This window comes from Scomber scombrus, chromosome 5 (genome assembly GCF_963691925.1).
Source record: "Scomber scombrus chromosome 5, fScoSco1.1, whole genome shotgun sequence".
Classification (NCBI taxonomy): Eukaryota; Metazoa; Chordata; class Actinopteri; order Scombriformes; family Scombridae; genus Scomber; species Scomber scombrus.
The window spans coordinates 15435734-15455815 of record NC_084974.1 but is presented as its reverse complement, the minus strand read 5'-3'; the positions used below and the strand labels follow the sequence as shown (position 1 = coordinate 15455815).

At 43.6% G+C, this 20082-nt stretch overlaps 1 protein-coding gene across 1 annotated transcript; it reads right to left on the bottom strand.

Annotated features, from left to right (window-relative positions):
• Positions 1–1202: 1202 nt before the first annotated feature.
• LOC133980832 (SH2B adapter protein 2) lies at positions 1203–19238 on the bottom strand. The gene is made up of 9 exons (XM_062419642.1): positions 19020–19238; positions 10270–11209; positions 5559–5660; positions 5207–5298; positions 4684–4784; positions 4416–4583; positions 4086–4288; positions 3118–3292; positions 1203–1525 (listed from the first exon to the last, which is right to left on the bottom strand). Exons 2-9 carry the CDS (start codon positions 11176–11178, stop codon positions 1203–1205), a joined length of 2073 nt encoding a protein of 690 aa, XP_062275626.1. The 5' UTR covers positions 11179–11209; positions 19020–19238.
• Between the last annotated feature and the right edge of the window lie 844 nt (positions 19239–20082).

Below are 20082 nucleotides of genomic sequence, written 5' to 3'. Positions count from 1 at the left end.
TAATCTACAGGTTATCGATATGATGAGCTTGAATACAGAACCAGCACCAGACAGAGGGACCTTGAAAACCATGTTTTAGAAACACTACTGTAGCACACTGATCATTGAAAAATACTTGGACTCTAATACACCACCACACACTCATAGAAATAACCCAGCATGACACCAAAATGGGAGCCCACCCGCCATTTCCATACAGACTGAACAGAATCTTTAACGTTCGGTTTAACATTTTGAAACTGATGTTTTGTGTTGATGTTGCAGCCATCAATAAATGTGTGAGAACAAAACCGTGTCAGTATGCATGTTCAGTGTGTTTTAAACAGAAACCGACAGTAAAAAGAGTCACCTGCATTTAGTTTTTGGGCTGTTGTGATTATGCAAGATCCTCCTCCTCCCCGACATCGTCACTGACAGTAGCTTTCTGTGTCGCTATGGGCAACAGTCCGTTCGCGTCCAAGGTAATTGTCAGGCACTAAGACCCTTTAGGCTGTACACGTTTAAGAAAAACATCTCCGAGCTAACACTAACACACCCATGATTGCTGTGCTGATGTTAGAGTAGAGCAGACCCAGAGCAGGACTTTGTAGGGAAACCCCACAGGGACAGTGAGGATATCCGGAACAGACTCAAAGCAGCTTTACAAACATTAACTGGATGCTCTCGGGAGCTCGGAGGAGCTCAGAGGGGAAAGAGTGCTTCTTTGGGGTCATTTCAAACCTCTCGATCCGTCAGCGGGGTAGTGACACAGGCCCTGCTCCCAGGGAACTACGAGTTAGATGAACAGAAAGTGGTCAGATGAGGTGAATCAAAGCCATATGACTTGACTGGATGACTTCCTCTTGCTTTCTGCACCTACACCCATCTTCACTGCTGTGTTTTCTACATCTAGGTCTCAACACGTCCTTTTTTTTTTACCTGTAGCACACTCTTTCTTTGTTCACAATGCCTTGACAGTTTTGTTTTGAATTTCAGCTGCACATCCTGAGGGATTTATCAGTGTGAACACAGTGCTCCTTCATGATCTCACCTCCCAAATCAGAGAAACAGGAAATTGCCTTGACAACTAAAACAAACAAACAGAACAATGTGTGTTCCAGTGATTTGGACCACTTTCACCATCAGCAGAGCGTCCCGTGTCACCTCCAACTTTCTGTGTCTCATCCAATCAGAACCTACGACTTAAGCCTGCCCTGGGTCATTTAGTAGAAAGAGTACTGGTTCTCTACTGCTCGGGCCCTGCGAGTCCCATCAGCATCGTGGTAGTCCTCAGATGCACCACTAGAGGCCTCCAGTAGGCGTTCAGAGCTGTTGCTCCGACTCTGTAACCCTCCTCCAGTGCCTGGGTCACTGCGGGAGAGGGAGGGGAGGGCAGTGGGTGAGGAGGAGGTGCTTGAGGAGAGGGGGGTATCAGGAGGAGGCCCTGTGGAGGCTGTGATCCCAGGGGGGTGGAGAGCTGGCTGAGCTGAATCTGTCCGGCAGCCTGCATCTCTGGGTGGAGTGAGGACTGGAGGCACAGTCACATCTGTAGCAGATTCAGGGAGAGTTTGTGGGAAGAAGAAATCTTTTAACATGAGAAATATCAATAATATAGATTTATCTGTGCTGCTGATAAAAGATCATCGGTTTAGCTGAGAAATTAGTGAGTAAAAGGCTCCTTCATAGAGCAGCATGTAAACACAAGCAGGCTTGGCTTCCTTTATTATCTTTTCTCTTGGTGGGCAATAACACCAAAAACACTGGTGCCAAACACACGTCTGACCAGTGTATCAATAAAGCCTTTTACACCCTGAATCAAACACTCACTCTATGTAAGTGTGTGCATGGGAATGAGTGTGTGTAGGTCCAGCATTTGGCGAAACAGAGGGCGTCTTTGTGACAACGAGGGTGGGTTGGGGCCGGAGTCTCGGCCTGCATGCAAAACTCCTGCGGTATAATCGGCCCCTCACTCTCCTGTACAGGATGGCATTCATCCCATGCCAAGAGAGTGGAGGGCAGGAGCAGTGTTAGCATGGAGGAGGGGGGGGCAGGTTCAGTGAGTTTCAGCTCAACCTCCTTCTCTAAGGATCCATCAACACATCCAACTTTCCAGAAGTTTCCAATCACCCTCCATTATCCTGGTGACCTGAGAGGGCGATTGTCAAGCTGAGATGCTTAAAAAAAACATGGTTTCATATAAGTCCTTACTTGTGTCATCTCGCTTTTCATTTAAATCATGAACTTATTTTACAGGTCTGCAAGTCAAAAGCTTGAATATCCTGTGTTTTAGCGTTTTTGGTTAAAGTGACTCTTTGTGACGCAGCCACAAAATTAAACATTTGTCTTACAATTCATGACAGCACTGCTGGATTTTAAAAGTCTAACAGATCTTTAGTTCATCCACACAGGGATTTTTATTGAATTGCCTGATTGCACATTTTAGATGAACCTAAGACTTTACCATTAGTGTAGGACTTTGGTGACCTCAGGTACCTCCCATCACAACTCCACCAAACTTCCACACGAGACCTAATCAGCCAGAAAACATCTCTGTCTTTAAAGGAGGAGTTCACAAGTTTTAAGTCTGTTTTAGAACAACAGTCAGGTGCCAAAGTGAACACTGAAATAGGTTATTCTTGCTATAATCATTCCTCCTGTTCAAACTAACCATTAGAAGATCCCTTATTAAGGGCCAAAATTTAGTCCTCCTTCTGTGCAAAAATGTACTTAAAAGTTTATTTGAAGTTAAAATGAAGCTTCAGCCATCCAAATGAGTCAAATCAAGTAAATATCTTTCAATGTTACAGGCTTATTAGTGCTAGTCCCTCTTTTTGTTACTGTACTTCAACCACAGCTCAAGAGGGAGACATTTTATGCTAAAAAGACTGTAAATGAGCCAGATATCCACTTGATATGATTAACTCAGACAGCTAAAGCCTAAAGCCTCAAATTAAAAGTCTATCTATTAGGATCTGAGAATTTTCCAACAGGTCCTTACCTACAAATATTAGGCCAATGTGTAACAGTTTAAAAAGAAAACTCTGAAAATGTCTTGTGTATGTTTAAGAATTTCTAGAACAATCAAAATCAAGGACATTTCCAGTTAGATCAATTATTTTAAGTTTGCGTGTTGTGTACCTGTGGTAGAGCTTCTCTGCACTTGTACATAGGAGCGTAATGTGATGTCAGCTGAACCTCCAGATTCGAGGGGGATGGGATGGGCATGGAAGTGTCTCAACATGTCCGACACGGTGTGGAACCACAAGTGGTGGACGTGGCACTGCCCGTTCTCATTCACCGACAAACGCAAATGCTGGGAGGGAGAAGAAAGGACGGAGGGGGAGACAAGAAATCGACAGGAGAAAGTCAGTTGATTACAAGCAGTGAAGGAGAAAAAGGTGGTGAAAATGAAATGAGGGAAAGTGAGAGACCAAAGAAAGAAAGGTAGAGAATTAAAGAGGGAGACAAAGTGAACATCTGAAACAGACAGACCAAGACAGAGGTCAGGACATTATCTGAGAGGCGTCTTGCTGTGGGAGCAGCGTGACAGAATGCCAAGACTGACACCAGAGGAAGAGGCGGCAGCTGACACTTCCTCAACACTGCCGGCTGGCAGGATGTGATGTGCAGGGATCGTGTTACATAAGAGGACACAAAGTGTTGACATTACTGCATCTTTCCAGGGCCTGGGCAGCTTGGTCTACTACAAGCTACAGCCTCAAATGTCACACTGTAATACTCCTGAAAACCAAGACAATAGGTGGGACATGGAAATGATGTATTCTAGTGTGGAAATTATATGTAATCTAATTATTTAGAGTTCTGAATAATTTTCAAGTACCAATACCAAAACTTTGCTGGTTTGTGCTTCTCAAATGTGAATATTTCCTGATTTTCTTGACTTTATATGACTTCTTATTGACTAGCTTTGGGATTTTTCACTGTTGTTGGATATAATAAGCAAATCTAAGACACAGATTTGGTTTCTGATAACTTGTAATAATCATTTGCTGTAATATGTCCAAAGACTCAATCACATACTGTAACAAGCTGCTACTAAACAGTTTTGTTCACTCTCTTCTTTCTGCTTTCTCTAATCTCCTCACCTTGGCTTTGCCCTGGAAGTTGAAGGTCAGGACGTACTCGCCCGGCCGCGTTTCACTCTGGCGAATCACAAAGAGCCCGTGGCTCCTGGCCCCCCCTGCAAGCACCAGCTGAGCAGCACGCACACGGGACAGTGTGCCATGGAACCATGGGTAACCCGCCAGGCTGGCATCACCATCTGAGTCTTTCGCACCTTCACTGCCACCTGAGTAGAGCCACACACAAATTCATGTTTCTTTTCTTTACTTGTAATCCTTTTCTGTTTTCCTGATAATTCACTAACTTTGATATCGAGTTTCTGGAAAGAAAAAAACAAATGTATGTGTGATTACCTGCTGCAGTGTTGGAGCCCTGGGCCTCTGGGGCCTGGAGGAAACGTTCTAAAGGCATGTGGGATGGGTGCTGGGTGAATGGAGGTTCCCTGCAACGCACTGAGGGGGCACTGTAATGTTCTGCTGCTGCTGCTATAGGACATGACCTCTCTGGAGCACGGTGCACACCTAAACATGTTTTTCAATATATTTGAACACATTCATCTGGATCCAAATATTTGAATGTTATGTAACATGAAGGTGCTGCTGGAGAAAAAGTCTTTCTCACCCTCAGACAGCAGCTCACAGCTGCAAGAGGCCACCATGGAGCAATCTTTGGAGGCCTGACCATGAGGACATGACGCCAACTCAATGTCATCACCGCTGTCACTGTACACAAGCGGGCAGGTCAGGAGAACCGCAAGAACGTATATACAACGCACACACACGTACAAACAAACACCACTACGCCCTAACACACAACTCAACACACATCCACATCCTACAAACACGGACACAAATAATCTCTCTGTTTACGTCCTGAGCTGCTCTGACAAGCGTCCTCTAACCCGGGGAACTGAGGAGGAATGTCAGCTGTGTGAGTGTGTGTGTGTGTATGTGTGAGAGTGCAAGCTTGCCCATGTTTGTGCTAAGGAAACCTGTCAAAAAACTCCACTAATTGAATGATTAATGACTGTGTGTGTTACCCCTCCCTTCCCCCTTCCCATCCACCCTTTCCCCTTCTCTCCATCCCTCTGTCCCTGTCTTCTCTCCACCTTCAGCCAATAGCAAATATTTATCTGGTGGTTTACCCAGGGTCTAAGCAGTCCTGGATGTCAGCAACCCAGGAGTTTTTCTGCAGCGAGTCGATGGTTTCCAGGATGTACTCACCCCCGTTTTCCACCTGTGGAAGCAGCCAAACACTGTGATCACACACTGAGCTCTGTTTGAGGGACTGCATCAGGGTACAGAACAGGGCAAATCCAATGTTAACTCAGCAGAGGCTAACTTATTTTCCAACAACTTGTTCTTTCAACAAACTATGTTTTCAAGTACATCTATGTAGCTTTTTTTCATCAAAATGGAGTATTACCAAGCACTTAGATCTGAAACTGAGTCAGATTCAGTTATGTACATGTGGCTGTAAAATGGAGCAGCTTCTACCTTAAGAACAAAAGTGTTGTCCTTGTCTGGCATCTCAAGCGGCATGGTGGTCCTCACCTCCACGATGGCTGATAAAGGAATGCTCACCTTTGGTTTTGAGGACTGGAACAAACATGCAAACAGACTCATATTAATTGGGTTTTTTCTACTTTTCTAGTAACAACATGGACATAAAGAATCAAATTCACAACTGCAGTATGTTGCTCTTAAGATCAGTGGTTTCTTGGATGGGAGGAAATTGGGTCGGAGTTCTCTGATGGTACTCGTATATTTGTTTATCTCTTTATTATGTCCCTTCTAAGTCTCTTTAACCTGGATATTCTGCATCTGGAGCAGGCTATTGGTGAAGGTGGGGTAAGGTGACTGTGAAATGTCAACAGGGCAGGTACAGGTACCATGCACTCTTTATGGTACACACAATATATACAGTGTGCTGCAGATGTTGTGGTTATACTGTATTGTCTCACTGCATCTTCGCAGTATGTGTGTTTCAAGTACTTTGTAAAAGCAAAATTTGATCAGTGGTTTCCATGCTGAGAGTGGATCACTTACAAGGTTAGATGAATCTGAGATTGATCAAAGGGTCGCTATTTCCAAGATTATAACCAAGGAAGAAACCCAAATTCAGCTGCACAACAGTACATTTATTTTCTGACATGTCTCTAATATTTGTTTTTTTCTTAGTGTGGCATTTTATAATATGTATTTTAATACCAACAGACCTCCAAAATGTATCAAATTAAACCATTTTACAGGAAACAGGAAAATGTGCTTGATTTTAACTGCTGAACACTTACAGACAAGCAAACTGTGACAAGAGGTCACAGTTAGAGTATGCTGTATGCTTCATATTGAAGCATCACATGCAGAAAGGGTTGGGAAACACTGCTTTAGATGACATTAAAAAATAACTAACTATTTGCTGCCAGAGTGGATCAAGAAACACCTGCATCGGCATGACTTCTAATCATCTATGTCGCTGGATGGTAGTACAATTTTGTTCCTGTGTACTTTCACCAAAAAACAGCACAAGCAATTATGAAGGGTCCAAAGTTAAAATAACTCCTTCATTACATCCTGTCAGAGGTAACTTGTAAAAGTTGGACCTTTATATTTCACTACAAAAAAAATCCCCATTTAGAACTTTAAATTAGTGGTGTAGTTTTAAACAGTGCCTCTACATCCCCTGTCTCTAGTTTGAACTGCACCCAACCCTCTAAATTGTCCCTCACACATGATAATTAAGGGGTAACAAGCAGTCTGAGTTATTGCTACAGCCTTGCCAGCAATGAGCTACACGTCCTGTCAGGTGGCCTGAGATCAAACAACCCCTCCCAAACATATATGAATATAAAAGAGAAGTAAGAGTTTACAGAAGACTGCACAATTTGCAAAATTACTCTGCAGCTCTCTTATTTCTCCCTGCACCCCTCAGCGATTATTCCTGCTGACTGACTATAACAAACATAACACAGGAAGAGTTTACAAGAGGGTGATCACAGAAAACAGCCTGGCCTCAGTTTGCCCTCTGCAGAGAGTTGGATCCAGACGATAATCCTAACAGATCCAATGAGTGTGTTCGAAGTGGTGAGCTGTGTGTGCGTGTGTGTGCGTGTGTGTGCGTGTGTGTGTGTGTTCGTGTGTGTTTGTTTGTGTGTGTGTGTGTGTGTGTGTGTGTGTGTGTGTGTGTGTGTGTGTGTGTGTGTGTGTGTGTGTGTCAGGAGAGGCGAGAGAGCGAGAGAGAGGCTGACTGATGGTCTGGCAGAGGCTTATCAGCTGATCTGTCTGGAGTAACACTGTTCTCATCTTGATATGCCTGTGCAACTGGCTGCCGTCCACGCCCGCAATTCCTTACTGAGGATCGGATGTCAAAAAACCACTTCCTGTATTAAACCGTTTGACCATTTCCTGTACCCCTACAGTGGACAGTGCACGCCTGATCTCTGTGGCTATTGTCTGTTGAAATGTGTAGTTGATGCAAGCCAGTGTTAACCAGTGACCATGACGATGTTTGCTCCACCACAGAGCATTTATAGTCTCACAGGAAATGAAGTTTGTAGACAGTGTTAGCTGTAAGCAAAAAGGAAAATCAGATATCCACTGTTAAACATCAATCTTGATCTTCTCAATTTAAAAAAAAGTTGGTTTGTCCAAGTTACAAAAAATCATTTCATTCTCCCTCATCTCCAGTGGTATTTAGTCATACTGACAGTTTTGCATTTATTTGTCCATGTTTAGAGATATTTGTCATTGTAGTGGTAGTTGCAGTAGTAATTGTGTGTCTAGCCATCACACAAATGTAAATCCAATCTGCCTTTGATCTCTACTAACTCCTCAGAGAATATTTTGCTCTTTAGCTGCTAAATGCTCCACTATGTTCACCAGATAGTCACTAGTTTGGTGCTGGGCAGGTAGCAGTCAGCTTTCGGACCTTTTTTTCTGAGCAGCTGCCAGCTGCATCCAGAAGTAACACTGACAAAAGTGGTGAGACTAAACCAAAGCAAGAAGGTTTAGGGGTGTAAAACCAAAACAAGCTAAAAGACACTATAAAGCTCCAGAGATCAGAGGGAAACTGCATAGTTGGACGGTAATTGTCGGTTTCATCACTATGAGTGACCCCTCTCAGATTACTCATATTATGTGAATCATTATTCATATAAAAATATTGATTAGTGCAGCTTTAAGTTCAGTATTTCAATTAAAACAAGGTGAAAATCTCTGAGAGGATGTTTCAAAACTCACTTCAGCTGAGGAAACCAAAACTGTCTGCATGATTAAATACCACAAGAAATATATTTTCCTGCAAGTTGGCCGAACCTACCCTTAAAACAAACAAAACCGACAACACTAACCAAATGAGGGCCAAGTTTTCTTCACAGCCAGTATGGAGAGGAGGAACAATAACAGCTAGCAGTAACTCTTCCAAAGTGCATTTAGGCATGTGAGGATTGTTTTATGACAGACTATCCTTTAATACGTATAACAGTTACGATTGTCACATCCACAGTAATGGGTTTCCATTTCATTTGGGCCAATTATCAATAAAAATAAGACAAGCTCTTCAGCAAACAGAAGAAGACAGTTTTTAGTTTGTCTTTACTTGGAGCGGTTGGGTGCTCTCAGGGCCTGCTGCTGTGTCATAATGCAGGCAGTTAGCGTGCTGCAGTGTGCTGTCTCTGCCACACAGAGCAGCCGGCAGATTGATGGCCCTGACGGGGACGGAGCCAGAGCTAGTCAGCCAGGAGCAGGCAGGAGTGAGATTTTATGAGTCAGTTTATCTTTCCAACACTGTTGTCTCTGCATTGTTATGATTGGTAAGACCTGAATAGGACAGCAGTGATAAAACAACTTGGAGAGTGTCTGTGGGGCATGCCGCTCTAGATGTGTGTGTTAAATTTATGTGTCAACAAGGCTGTAACCGCTGATCTGAAGTCTCTCCTAATCTCAGTCTTATCCGTAGCTGATAATAATTTTCCCACGTGTGGACGTTAATAGAACGGAACAGATGAAACTGCTGAAGCACAATTATTAAGTTTCATTTTATATGTTCCCCTTGTGGCTCTCACTTGGCAGAGTTTTGAGTGACTCACAAACTATTTCGGTTCCTCTTCAGTTTGTCACCGCGGCCAGTTCGCCAGAGACGGAGAACCAATCAATATTTATTTTTTGCACATGTAAGGGAAACTTTTGCGATCCGTTACGCTTACTGAAATCAATGTAACAGCTTCCTCTCTCTCTCTCGGCAGCGTCCTCTCTCTCTCTCTCTCTCTCTCTCTCACTCTCTCTCTCACACACACACACACACACACACACACACACACACACACACACACACACACACACACACACACACACACACACACACACACACACACACACACACACACACACACACACACACACTGTCTCTGGATCTCTATCAGCTCTTCCAACCCCCTCCCATGCCTGCCTCCCACCTGTCCTTACACCCCCCCCTCTCTCCACAGCCTTATCCCCACATTCCCACCAGCCATGATCAAAGGACAGTGGCAGATTTACACACACTCAGCTGCACAGCCTCATGGCCTTCTTAAGGTCAGGGGCAATGATCTGGAAATCCCATATAGACAAATGTGAAGCGTGCATGCATGCATGTGAGTGTATGTGTGTGTTTCGGCTTCAGGCTGTGTCACTCAGGGTCAAGAGGAGGCTGGATTATCAGGCTGAATTTATGTCTTTCCATGTTATTTTCATTAATAATTAACGTGTTGATCATTTTTTCAATTAATCTTTAAATCTAATCCTCAATTAGAAATTGACAAACTGGGAATCCGCTTGTCTGTCTGGTTTGACACAGAACCTGGAGGAAATTACTTTCTCCCATACCTGGAAAATGTTCACTCTAATGTAACTGGCCCTGTTGAAAAGTTTAACAAGTTTGGGGACCATTTTTAATTTCTCTTAATATAACATGGACCCCAAAGGTAACATTTTACTTGAAATCCCTGTTTAGTATTTATAAGCAATACATAAACCTTTTGTAAATAGGTTATAGCACATTATAATACAGTTGTGAGCAGATATAAAGACATACATAGATATAAGTATATAAGTTTTCTTAATGTACAATGTTATGCAGATGAATGAATGAGTAACATATTTTATATTAAATCATCTCAGGACTATATCCATGTTCCCTAACTGTTCTCAATGTCTGTATGTGTTTCTGTACCTTGGGTGGTACGTAGAACTCCAGCAGGAATCTATCCCCTCCTTCCTCCCTCTTGGTCTTCCTCAGCAGCAGGCGGCATTTCTGCCACTGTGCAGCACCCATACAGTTTGTGTCATCGGCCACCATGTACCTCAGCGCTCCCTCTCTCTGGATTTCCAGCAGTTCGGCCTTGTGGCCCTGGGAACCCCTGGGAAGGCGCAACTTTTGAGACCACCTCTCTCCCCCTGCTGCCTCCCCTCCTCCTCCTGCCACGTTAGCTCTCCTGGCCCCGGAGGGAGCGTCAGGTTCAGGGGAGGCCCGTCGGTGCCACATCTCCTTCACGCCGTCCACCACACACAAGCTCATGTTCCTCAGGGAGAAGCCCTTCTTGAAGCGAGCTTTGGGATGACTTACAGACACATCCTCTGAACTGCGGGACTGTCCCAGAGCAGACACCTTGTGGGCCGGCTGGGGGCCTCGGGAAGCGGCAGTGCCACTACCTCCCCCATCTATCCCTCCCCCTCCGCTGTCCATACTGTCCAGGGATTCACTTGAAGCCCCAGCGTCCTTGCGTCTCTGGTAGAGGTCGTGGCCGTAGGACAGTGGGCAGCCCTGGATTCCCAGGAAAGGAACGATGCTGTACTTTGGTGCTGCGCTGGAGCCGTCCTCCCCCGGTGAGGATGCCTGGTTCTCCCGGGCCTGGGTCAGCGCTGCAGAGAAGCACCCCAAGAAATGGTGGGCAAAGTGCTGTGAGAAGCTGGAATCAGCACCGGGCGAGTCGTAGCACGGGTTCTCAGACAGGAACCGCTGGAACTTGTCAGCAAAGTCTGCAGCTGAGGCTTGAGCATGGAGCTCACAGAACTCTCGCCAGTCAGGCAGTGGGCACGAGGAAGAGAGCTCTGGGCTACCGGGCACCACCGCTCCGTTCATCACTGGGCCATGCCAATCCACCGAGGAGAGGCTGGACAGAGAGAGAGAGAGTACAGAGTTAGTGTGGATGCAAGAAAAAGATTGCAGTATGTATTTGTGTAACTCCTGGCTTTAGATGAGACAGCCTGCATGTGTGATGACGGAAAGAATAAGGCTGTGTGAATGAAGCAGGCTGCTGAACCAGCTTGTGTCTGTCATTATAATATTTATATCATGACAGACTGCACTTAGGCTTAGTTTGCTTTGAGCTAAATGCTAACATTAGCATGCTAACATAGTGTACTGTTAACATACTGATGTTTAGCATGTGTCTTCTGGGGACCAAATATATCTGTATTAAATCTCACTGCAATCCATCCGTAATCATGTAATCACAACATCCCTGGTTTGAGTCTGGCTACAAGTAATCTCTGTTTGCTTATTTCCTGTCATCTCTTTGCTATCCCTGTCTAATAAAAGCAAAAGTGGCCCCAAAACTGTTGATTGAATTGAAAATTGATCATTTTTGACAAGCACTCAGATTATCTGAATTATCTAGAAGTGTATTCTGTCAGAGCAGGTTAACAGCGACATGGATTTAACAAAGAGTGATCGTATGGTTCCTTTTTATGTCCCGTCTGTCTCACTCACTGTTGTTTCTCTAAATAATGAATATTTTTTCAGACTATAGTTGCTCTCCTCAAATCATCCTTACATTCTTCTATTACTCTTTGTGTGTAGGCTTCCCTCTCTGGGCCACATCGGGGCCAAGTAGTGCCAAACCACATCACATCACTGAAAAAATTCCTCTTTCTCTGGTCTGCGGTGGGGATTTAACACAGAGTCATACCACCACTGTGTCAGTAGCAATATCCAACGCCAGTTTTACCCCCTTCCTCTCTCTCTCTCTCTCTCTCTCTGCCTCAGCACATCAGTGACTAATACAGCTGCAGATCAGCGTCACACAATCAAACACATGTTGGTTTTATTATTGTCGTTTGTAAATACTGCACATAAAAGGAAATTGTCTGAGTGGGCAGGCTGGGCGACATACGCACGGGGATGGCCAACACTCCCCAAGCTGTGAAAGCTTATTCTCAGAGCTGCTGGGCTCCTCTTGGCAGCTCACTCACAAAATGTTTGCTTCTGAAATTGCACTCTTAAACCAAATCATGCAAGCATACACGCTGACAACACTGCAGAGTTTCCTGGAATTTCTCCTGCAAGCAGCTTTATTTTCATTTTCAAAAGCATCCGTGTGGGTTGTCTTTTCATAAAGGATTAGCTCAAAACTCTCCGGTCTCCACTGGAATTAAGTCTGACACACACATTCAACTATAAGCCAATCTCTCTCACTCATTCCCTCTTCTGCTTCCCTCTCCCCTTCAAAAATCATAGATCTGAAACAAACAATATGCCAGATCAGAGGCAGGATATGATAAGGGAAAGTACACAGGAGTCCCTGCTCTTTGAAGGACTATCTCTTAGCTCATCTCGTAGAAACTCCTGGATGCTTAAACCCGGTGTTAGACTTTCAGAGGAATGTGGCGATGGATTGAGAAAGTAAAGAAGTGGGTGAGATTAGAGAATAATAAAAAAAATTTGAAAAACAGAGAGGGAAATGTCACCCTTATCTATGTCCCAGTGGAATCTTAAATGCAAATTTAAGCCGAGTCCTGCATCATGTTGCTGTATGACTTTAAATGTTGTGCAGAGGTGGGTGGCCGAGGGTCCTGATTTGGGCTGTTTTGATGGGACGTGTGACATTTCTGAGATTCTTTCACTGTTTGAGTTGTCTGAACATTGGAGGAGCATGCATGAGCTGTATTGTGTTGTTGTTTTTCTCCCACGTTCAAGCATTCTAGCCCCGAGCTGAATCACAACCAAAGGTCCCGAGATGGGAGTTCTTTCATAACCTGTCATCAGGCGACAGAAATACATCTTAACAGGTTTCAGAGACTTGCTGCACAGAGACAAAGGGAGAAGTTTGAATTTGTGACAGAGAGAAAGAGGAAAGAAAGGAAAAGAAATATACTAACATTTGTGGTTGAGTTTGGGGTTCTACTATCTAATAATGTAACAAAATGCTTTATTAATGGTTAATAAAGCTCAATAGTAATATGTTGGGTTGCCGGGACATGAAAAAGTCTCTTTGATTGGTTAGAAAGTTTGACCACCATGAAAGCAAAGAAAGGACAGGATTTTATGAGCAGCTAATTATGAAGTCAAACCGCTACTCAATACCTCATGTTGAAATTTGAATACCATTGAATTTATAGCACTAAATTGAATTTAACGGAATCTGAAAAAATTTGAATATCTGTGCCACCAAGGACAAGATAACCATGGATTAGACTTCTGATCTATCGGGTTATGTTAAGTGATTATTTTAAAGAGGGGAATTTAAACCACATACATTGAGACAGCGGGTAAAACTGTACATTCAGTCATATCTAATATCCAGTAGTGGTTCGGTTTAACAATTAGGTATTTGATTGCTCATAAAATTCAAATAATTATGTCCCCTTTTAGTTACCATAGGCCATTTACCTTCAGGAAAAGGGCTGCAGAAGATGTGAACTGAAATCCATTTATTAATGATTCATACAAGTGCAGACTAGATGTATTAAGAACCCTTTATTAACAACATAAAAACATTCATAAATAGATTGTGGACATTTAAAACTGTGTTATTGACCAATAGAAAGTATAGAGGTATTTTTCACAACCTGGCAATCAATGGCATGTAAATGTTTTATTAACCATTAATAAACCAGCTAGTTACAACTTATAAAACCCTTTTTAAAGGGTGCCTTATTAGAAAGCAGTACCGAGCTGATAAATGTATGGAAGAAAAGGTAAGATCACTTTCCACTTTAAGGACTTCATTCATGAATCCATTACTTCATTCATCCAAACATTCACCCATTCAGTCATTCAAGCCTCATGAGATGTGTAAACTAAACTGCTAATCACCAAGTGTTGTAATAATTATCTAGCTCCCCATGTGAGTTTGTGTGTGTGTGTGTGTGTGTGTGTGTGTGTGTGTGTGTGTGTGTGTGTGTGTGTGTGTGTGTGTGTGTGTGTGTGTGTGTGTGTGTGTGTGTGTGTGTGTGTGTGTGTTATCACTGGCTGCGAGGAAGTCAATACCCATTCAGCTATTTAAAAACCTGCACAGGGCTAACTTTCTACTCATTCAGCAGAAAAACAACAACACACACTGAGGTGCATTTCTCAAACTCTTGCCCTTCCGCAAAGATGAGGATGTGCTTCTCTCAAGGATACTGAACTGACTGTACACCGCGCCCACACACACACACTCACACACACACACACTCGCTCACCGAGTCAGCATGAAACTCAAGCCATGAGGCGCTGGAGGAAGTGGACAGCATTAGGGTTTTTCAGAGGCTCAGCAGACTACATGCTGCAAAGGCACACAGGGGTATAAAGCAAAAATGATTGGCAGAGACAGCGAAAACAGGAATTGTGTGTTGGGACTGACTGAAAGAACGAGCAGCAGAGGAGAAAGAGAGGAGGGAGGATTCAGGGAGTGGGGAGGGGGCATGTTTTTGCTCCTTAGGACAGCTGCTAAAACAATCAAGGAGTGTGTTGAAGGGGGACAAGGGGATCATAAAGGGAGACGAAGAGGCATCCCCACGACTCCCCTTTGCTTCAGGTCCAATCAGAGCGATTTTCACCTCCATCCTTCATCCCTCAGAAGCCTTTTCCCCTTCCTGTATCTCTTACCTATCTGTTGTAAAAATCTACCACTACTGTGCCCCCTCCAGCTGCTCCTTTACCCAAGGGAGCGAGGCTGATGTCTCTGTCAGATGGTTGGGAGTTCTGACTGTAACAGTAAACTGACTGAGGAGGAGAGGAAAGAGACATTACAGCGCAGGGAGAAGCTATCAACTGCAGCCTGCAAAACACATTGTACAAGATCCGTTCACTTGGTGTACTTTGTAGAGCCCTCACAGGACTGAACTGTGCAGAGCCAGGAATTACATATGCCTGATTAATACTGCGGTGTTGTGGGCAGTACTATAGAGCTACTGAGGAAATGGTACTCTAGCCAAGCATAACGGATGTACGAGGACTGTGTTTTTAAAGCTGTGTGTACACATACTGTACCTCCATGTCCTCGCTGGGATAAACATGTACTTTAATGTGTACTAGACTGTTATTCCCAAACACACATGTTGCTGCGAGCGGTTTCATGTCAGCAGCACACCCTCCGTGATTGGCTGATGAGGATGATTGGTGATGTTGTGCTCCCACCCCGGGGGAGTTTTGGTCCAGCCATGTTTTCTAAGATTAGCCTGCTCCACAGCACAGCACAGCACAGCACAGCACAGCACAGCACAGCACAGCACAGCACAGCACAGCACAGCACAGCACAGCACAGCACAGCACAGCACAGCACACAGCTAGCAGCACACTCAGTACAGTGCAGCGCCGCACATACACAACGTACAACGTCTCCAACGCCACGTGAATACGTTAATTATGTTTTCTTATATAAGATGTAAATATTGCAGCAGTTAAATGTGGAATGAGGACATTTGAACATGTACAAGCTGTTATATCAGTCACCCTCCTTTTTTTGATGGATCAAATAACCTAAAAAAAAATCACAAAAGTTGATTTATTTTCTGTCAATTGACAAAGCAAAATTGATTAATCAGTCATTTTTCAGGCAAACACCAACCACCTCCTTATTCATGCCTCTCAATTAGGAGGATGTGCTGCTTTACTTTGTCTTATGTGAAACTAATCTGAATATATTTAGGTTGTAAACTGTTGGTCAGACAAAAAATATTTTGAACTGGTCACTTTGAGCTTCAAGTAGCTGCAATAGACATTTATAGGCCAAATGAATAATTGATTAATTGAGAATAAGAAATTGCTCAGTCACAAATATTACTTGCAGTCGTAATAATAAGGTACCTCAGCACATTAAATATGTGACATAGACAGGATCAGGGCTGCAAGAAGTATCAAATCTGCTACTAGAACTAAAATTAAGATACATTTTGCAGCACAAACTTTTATATGACAGTGATGCAGATATCAGCACGCAAATGTCTGGTTTTGTTTTGTTTCTGTGTACTCTCGCAGAAGGAGGAGCTGCACTCCAGCTACAGACACAAAACCAGACACTGACACTGGAGGGAAATCACACACTGACTCACCTCCAGTCAAGTCAAAAGACAGATTATTACAGTAGACATCCAGGTGTGTGTGTGTGTGTGTGTGTGTGTGTGTGTGTGTGTGTGTGTGTGTGTGTGTGTGTGTGTGTGTGTGTGTGTGTAAGAAGGGGAAGTATGTAAACTGGCTGCATGAAGAGAAGGATGTTGGAGGTGGAACGAGAAACAGAGGAGATGTAGACGGGAGATAAAAATCCCATGAGGGGTGAGATAGCAGATAAAAGGGTCGGATAAGGGAGGAGATGAGAAAAAGCAGAAGTAGGGGTCAGCAGTAATAGACCCCTCCTTTACCTATATTGGGATTTGTGCATACGGTCACCGACCTTTGACCTGGCAGCTGATGACCTCGTCCCTCCCTGATGTAACTGAATGTTGTATGGAATGTTTCTATCAGTACAAACGCAGCACACGACCACCAGAGAGGAGAGCATATACCTCCGCTGTGAGACTAAAGGATATGACGTGCACACAGGCAGACATTATGAAAGGTAGACAGTCCTGATCCCGACACTGATACACCCAGCTACATAAAGGTATCAGTGTGTGTGTGTGTGTGTGTGTGTGTCTGCGTGTGTGTGTGTGTGTGTGTGTGTGTGTGTATGTGTCCCTGTGTGGGCAGATCGAGACAGATGCAACCAGTGATAACAAACCAGATGTGATGAGAAGACGAAGAACATTCACTCCTGAGCATCACATCACCAAAAACATAACACACATAAACAAACTGATCAGTGCACAGCCGTCTCCCTTTGGGTTTTTCAGCCCCTTCTAATGATGTCGGTAGCCGGGCCTCATCACATAGATATTAAACACATTAATTAGCGTGTCCTCTACCAGCAGGCTCTCTCTCCTTCTCTCTCTGGCGAGCAGTGACAATGTAAATATTGAGTGAGCTCAGGCATCCATATGGCAGCCAGTGATAAAGGATGGAGCGCGTGGGAGACGCACATTCCGCTACGGACTTCCATTTCCTGTCTCTCACCCACCAGGGTCTAACTAATTTCACAGATGACCACAGTCCTCTCGCACAGACGAGAAATACAGCAGAACCTGTGTGAGCGTCAAGTGTGTCGCTCACTGAAATAGATGAGTTTTTAATTCAGTGTCACAGAGTGGAGCTGATATAATAAACAGCTTGATGACGGTCCCAAGAGGGGTGGACAAAATAGTATGTATGCCTCTATGTAAGTATAGGATGTAACTACATAACTAGTAGGGCTTACAATTAGTCACTTACTTTATCAACAGAAAGATAGAAAGTATTTTGATAATCAATTCATTGTTTAAGACTTTTCTCAGGCAAAAAGACCAGACTTTTCCTGGTTCCAGCATCTGGATTTCACTATCAGTCATTAGTTGCAAACCATGGAGGATAATTTTCATTATTGATTAATTTATTGGTTATTACTAATATTAATCGATTCATTGTTAGGTTGATGAAATGTCGGAAAATTGTTCATGAATCCCAAGATGCCACAGTCTAAAGATAGTCAATGAAATAAAACAGAAAAAACAACAGTTATTAAAATTGTAGTAAATTGATTTTCTGTTTATCACCTAATTGACATAAACTGACTGTTTCTGCAGTAAAATCAATCCACTATTTTCTTTTTCTTTTTAATTCATTTAATACATACAAGCACAGTTGGAAAAAATACACAGTTGTTTCAGCTATGCCTTCTTCAGGGTGCAACAGAGGGGGAAAGCAAAGATTTTTGTGGTGCTGTTTGTATTAGATTGTATCATAATATTGTAAGGTGTTCTTATTATTCTGTCCACCCCTCTGCAGGATATATAGCCCTCACCTGAATGGAGTGACATCACTTGGCATCAGCTCTGAAAAGCTTAAGTTTCAGTGAAAGAAGTGTTGCATCTTTGTGACATTTGAGTTTTAGAGAGATGCAAAACAACAATAGAACTGAATCCAATAACAAATGTCTAATTAACACCTGCCTAGACTCAATACTGCCTCATTTGAGTATTATCATGATACAACAGTGCTGTAAACGCCTTTATACTGTTAAGATCAGATTTATTAGGCTTCATATTAACTGACTCGTGTAGCCTATAAAAAGATACATGAGAGAAAGTCAATAGCAGGCCTAAAACAGGCCTACTGCAGGCCCAGCGAGCCTATTTAAAGCCAACAGAGGGTCGTTGTGCAGGCTGCGTATACTGGACTTCATGAATGGGAAGCCTCCTGCTGAATGGCTGACAGATCCGGGTCCAGAAAGAAGGCGATGAATGGGAGGCTGCGTGCGTTGGAGTCACGAGTCGGTACACTGATTTTTTTGGATAATCTGGAGCGGGCATATAGATCACATCACATCAGTTCACATCACATCAGGCCCCTTGATCCGAGCCGTCCCTGTCACTGACCAGACTTTTTTCCCCTAAAGGCTATTAAATGGATTATCGGAGAAGCCCCCTTTCACCACGACCCCCCCTCAAAAGTCTCACACGAGAGTCTCAGCGCACTGCACTTGTTCTCCACCGTCTAATAAACGCAGATCTGGTTTAACACCGACACACTCTCCTCTGTCCTCCTCAGCACCTGGATGCGTATTGTGATCATCACTTAAATATGAGCCTGTTTCTCCTCACATCAGCTGCACATGAAAACAGAGGCTCTATAATAAAAACACATCTCACCTCAATACAGGACTGGTTTCATGACGCTGGTGAGGTCTGAGACGATCCTGGCTTTGCTGTGAAGATGCTTTTCTATTCAGAATCAAACATGGTTATCTCCTCTCTTCATCTGCTGTCCTCCTCTCCGGTTTACGCGAGCTCGCCGCCGGCCAGCTCTCCCTCCATCTCTCCGATCGACGCACTGTGCCTCAGCCGTACCTCTGCCTCTGCTGCCCACCGACCACCGTCAAGTCACCAAGAGTCACATTACGCGCTACTTCCGGCCGGTTCTTTCCGAATAAGCTTCCAATTTTGCCCAGTGGCCACTCGAGGTATTGAAATGAAGAATCCCTCTGCAGCCCCAAAAACCAAAGCCTGTAAAAATATACTGCACGGTGCCACCTTGACGTCTTCCGTTATTTTTGTGGACTCCATGTTTGAAGCTTAAAGTTTGAACTTTGATTGTTGCCTAGGATTTTTGGAGGCAGAAGTGATCATGGCTGTGTGGACTTCACTCCCTTTTAATTCAATAGTACACCACATTTACCCTCAGGGGAGGATCTACGAGATGACAAGATCAGGGATAAGCCCAGGGAACCCAGAACCAGGTACAATTTTTTTAGATGGTTCAGATGCACAAAATGTAATTGTACTGCATTGTATGACAACTGCAAACAATAGTCGTAGTATTAGTCATTTATTTTGGTCCTTATGACCTATCTTCCAAAAAGAAAGCACATAGAAATGAATACATAACAATACAAAAGGACAAAACAACAAAAAGGAAAATAAAAATATTACATTAATTCTTAACTACTTGATTTTTTTTTTTTTAATAGAGAATGAGAAAACATTCAGGGCTGTAGCCCCAAAAGCCAACCCATAACTTCACCCCTGTTTACCCTCTGCCATTGTATTCGAGTCTTCAACTGCTGAGTGTGTAAATATGTCCACAATATAGTGCCCCAAAATTCTACAGTCGTGCAAAAAAAAGGAGTGTCATGGATGTATTATAAGAGCTGGATACCACACCAAAAATGGTGCCCATTCAATGTGGCGCATACGCCAAAAAAAGATTCAAGCT

What these genes read in the sequence shown, in the direction of transcription:
- LOC133980832 (XM_062419642.1), bottom strand. Translation starts at nt 11,178, where the DNA reads ATGAACGGAGCGGTGGTGCCCGGTAGCCCAGAGCTCTCTTCCTCGTGC. An exon ending in CTGTGAGCTGCTGTCTGAGG is followed by an intron (nt 4,584 to 4,683) that starts GTGAGAAAGACT and finishes AAACATGTTTAG; the next exon opens with GTGTGCACCGTGCTCCAGAG. An exon ending in GCAGAGAAGCTCTACCACAG is followed by an intron (nt 1,526 to 3,117) that starts GTACACAACACG and finishes AATCTGCTACAG; the next exon opens with ATGTGACTGTGCCTCCAGTC.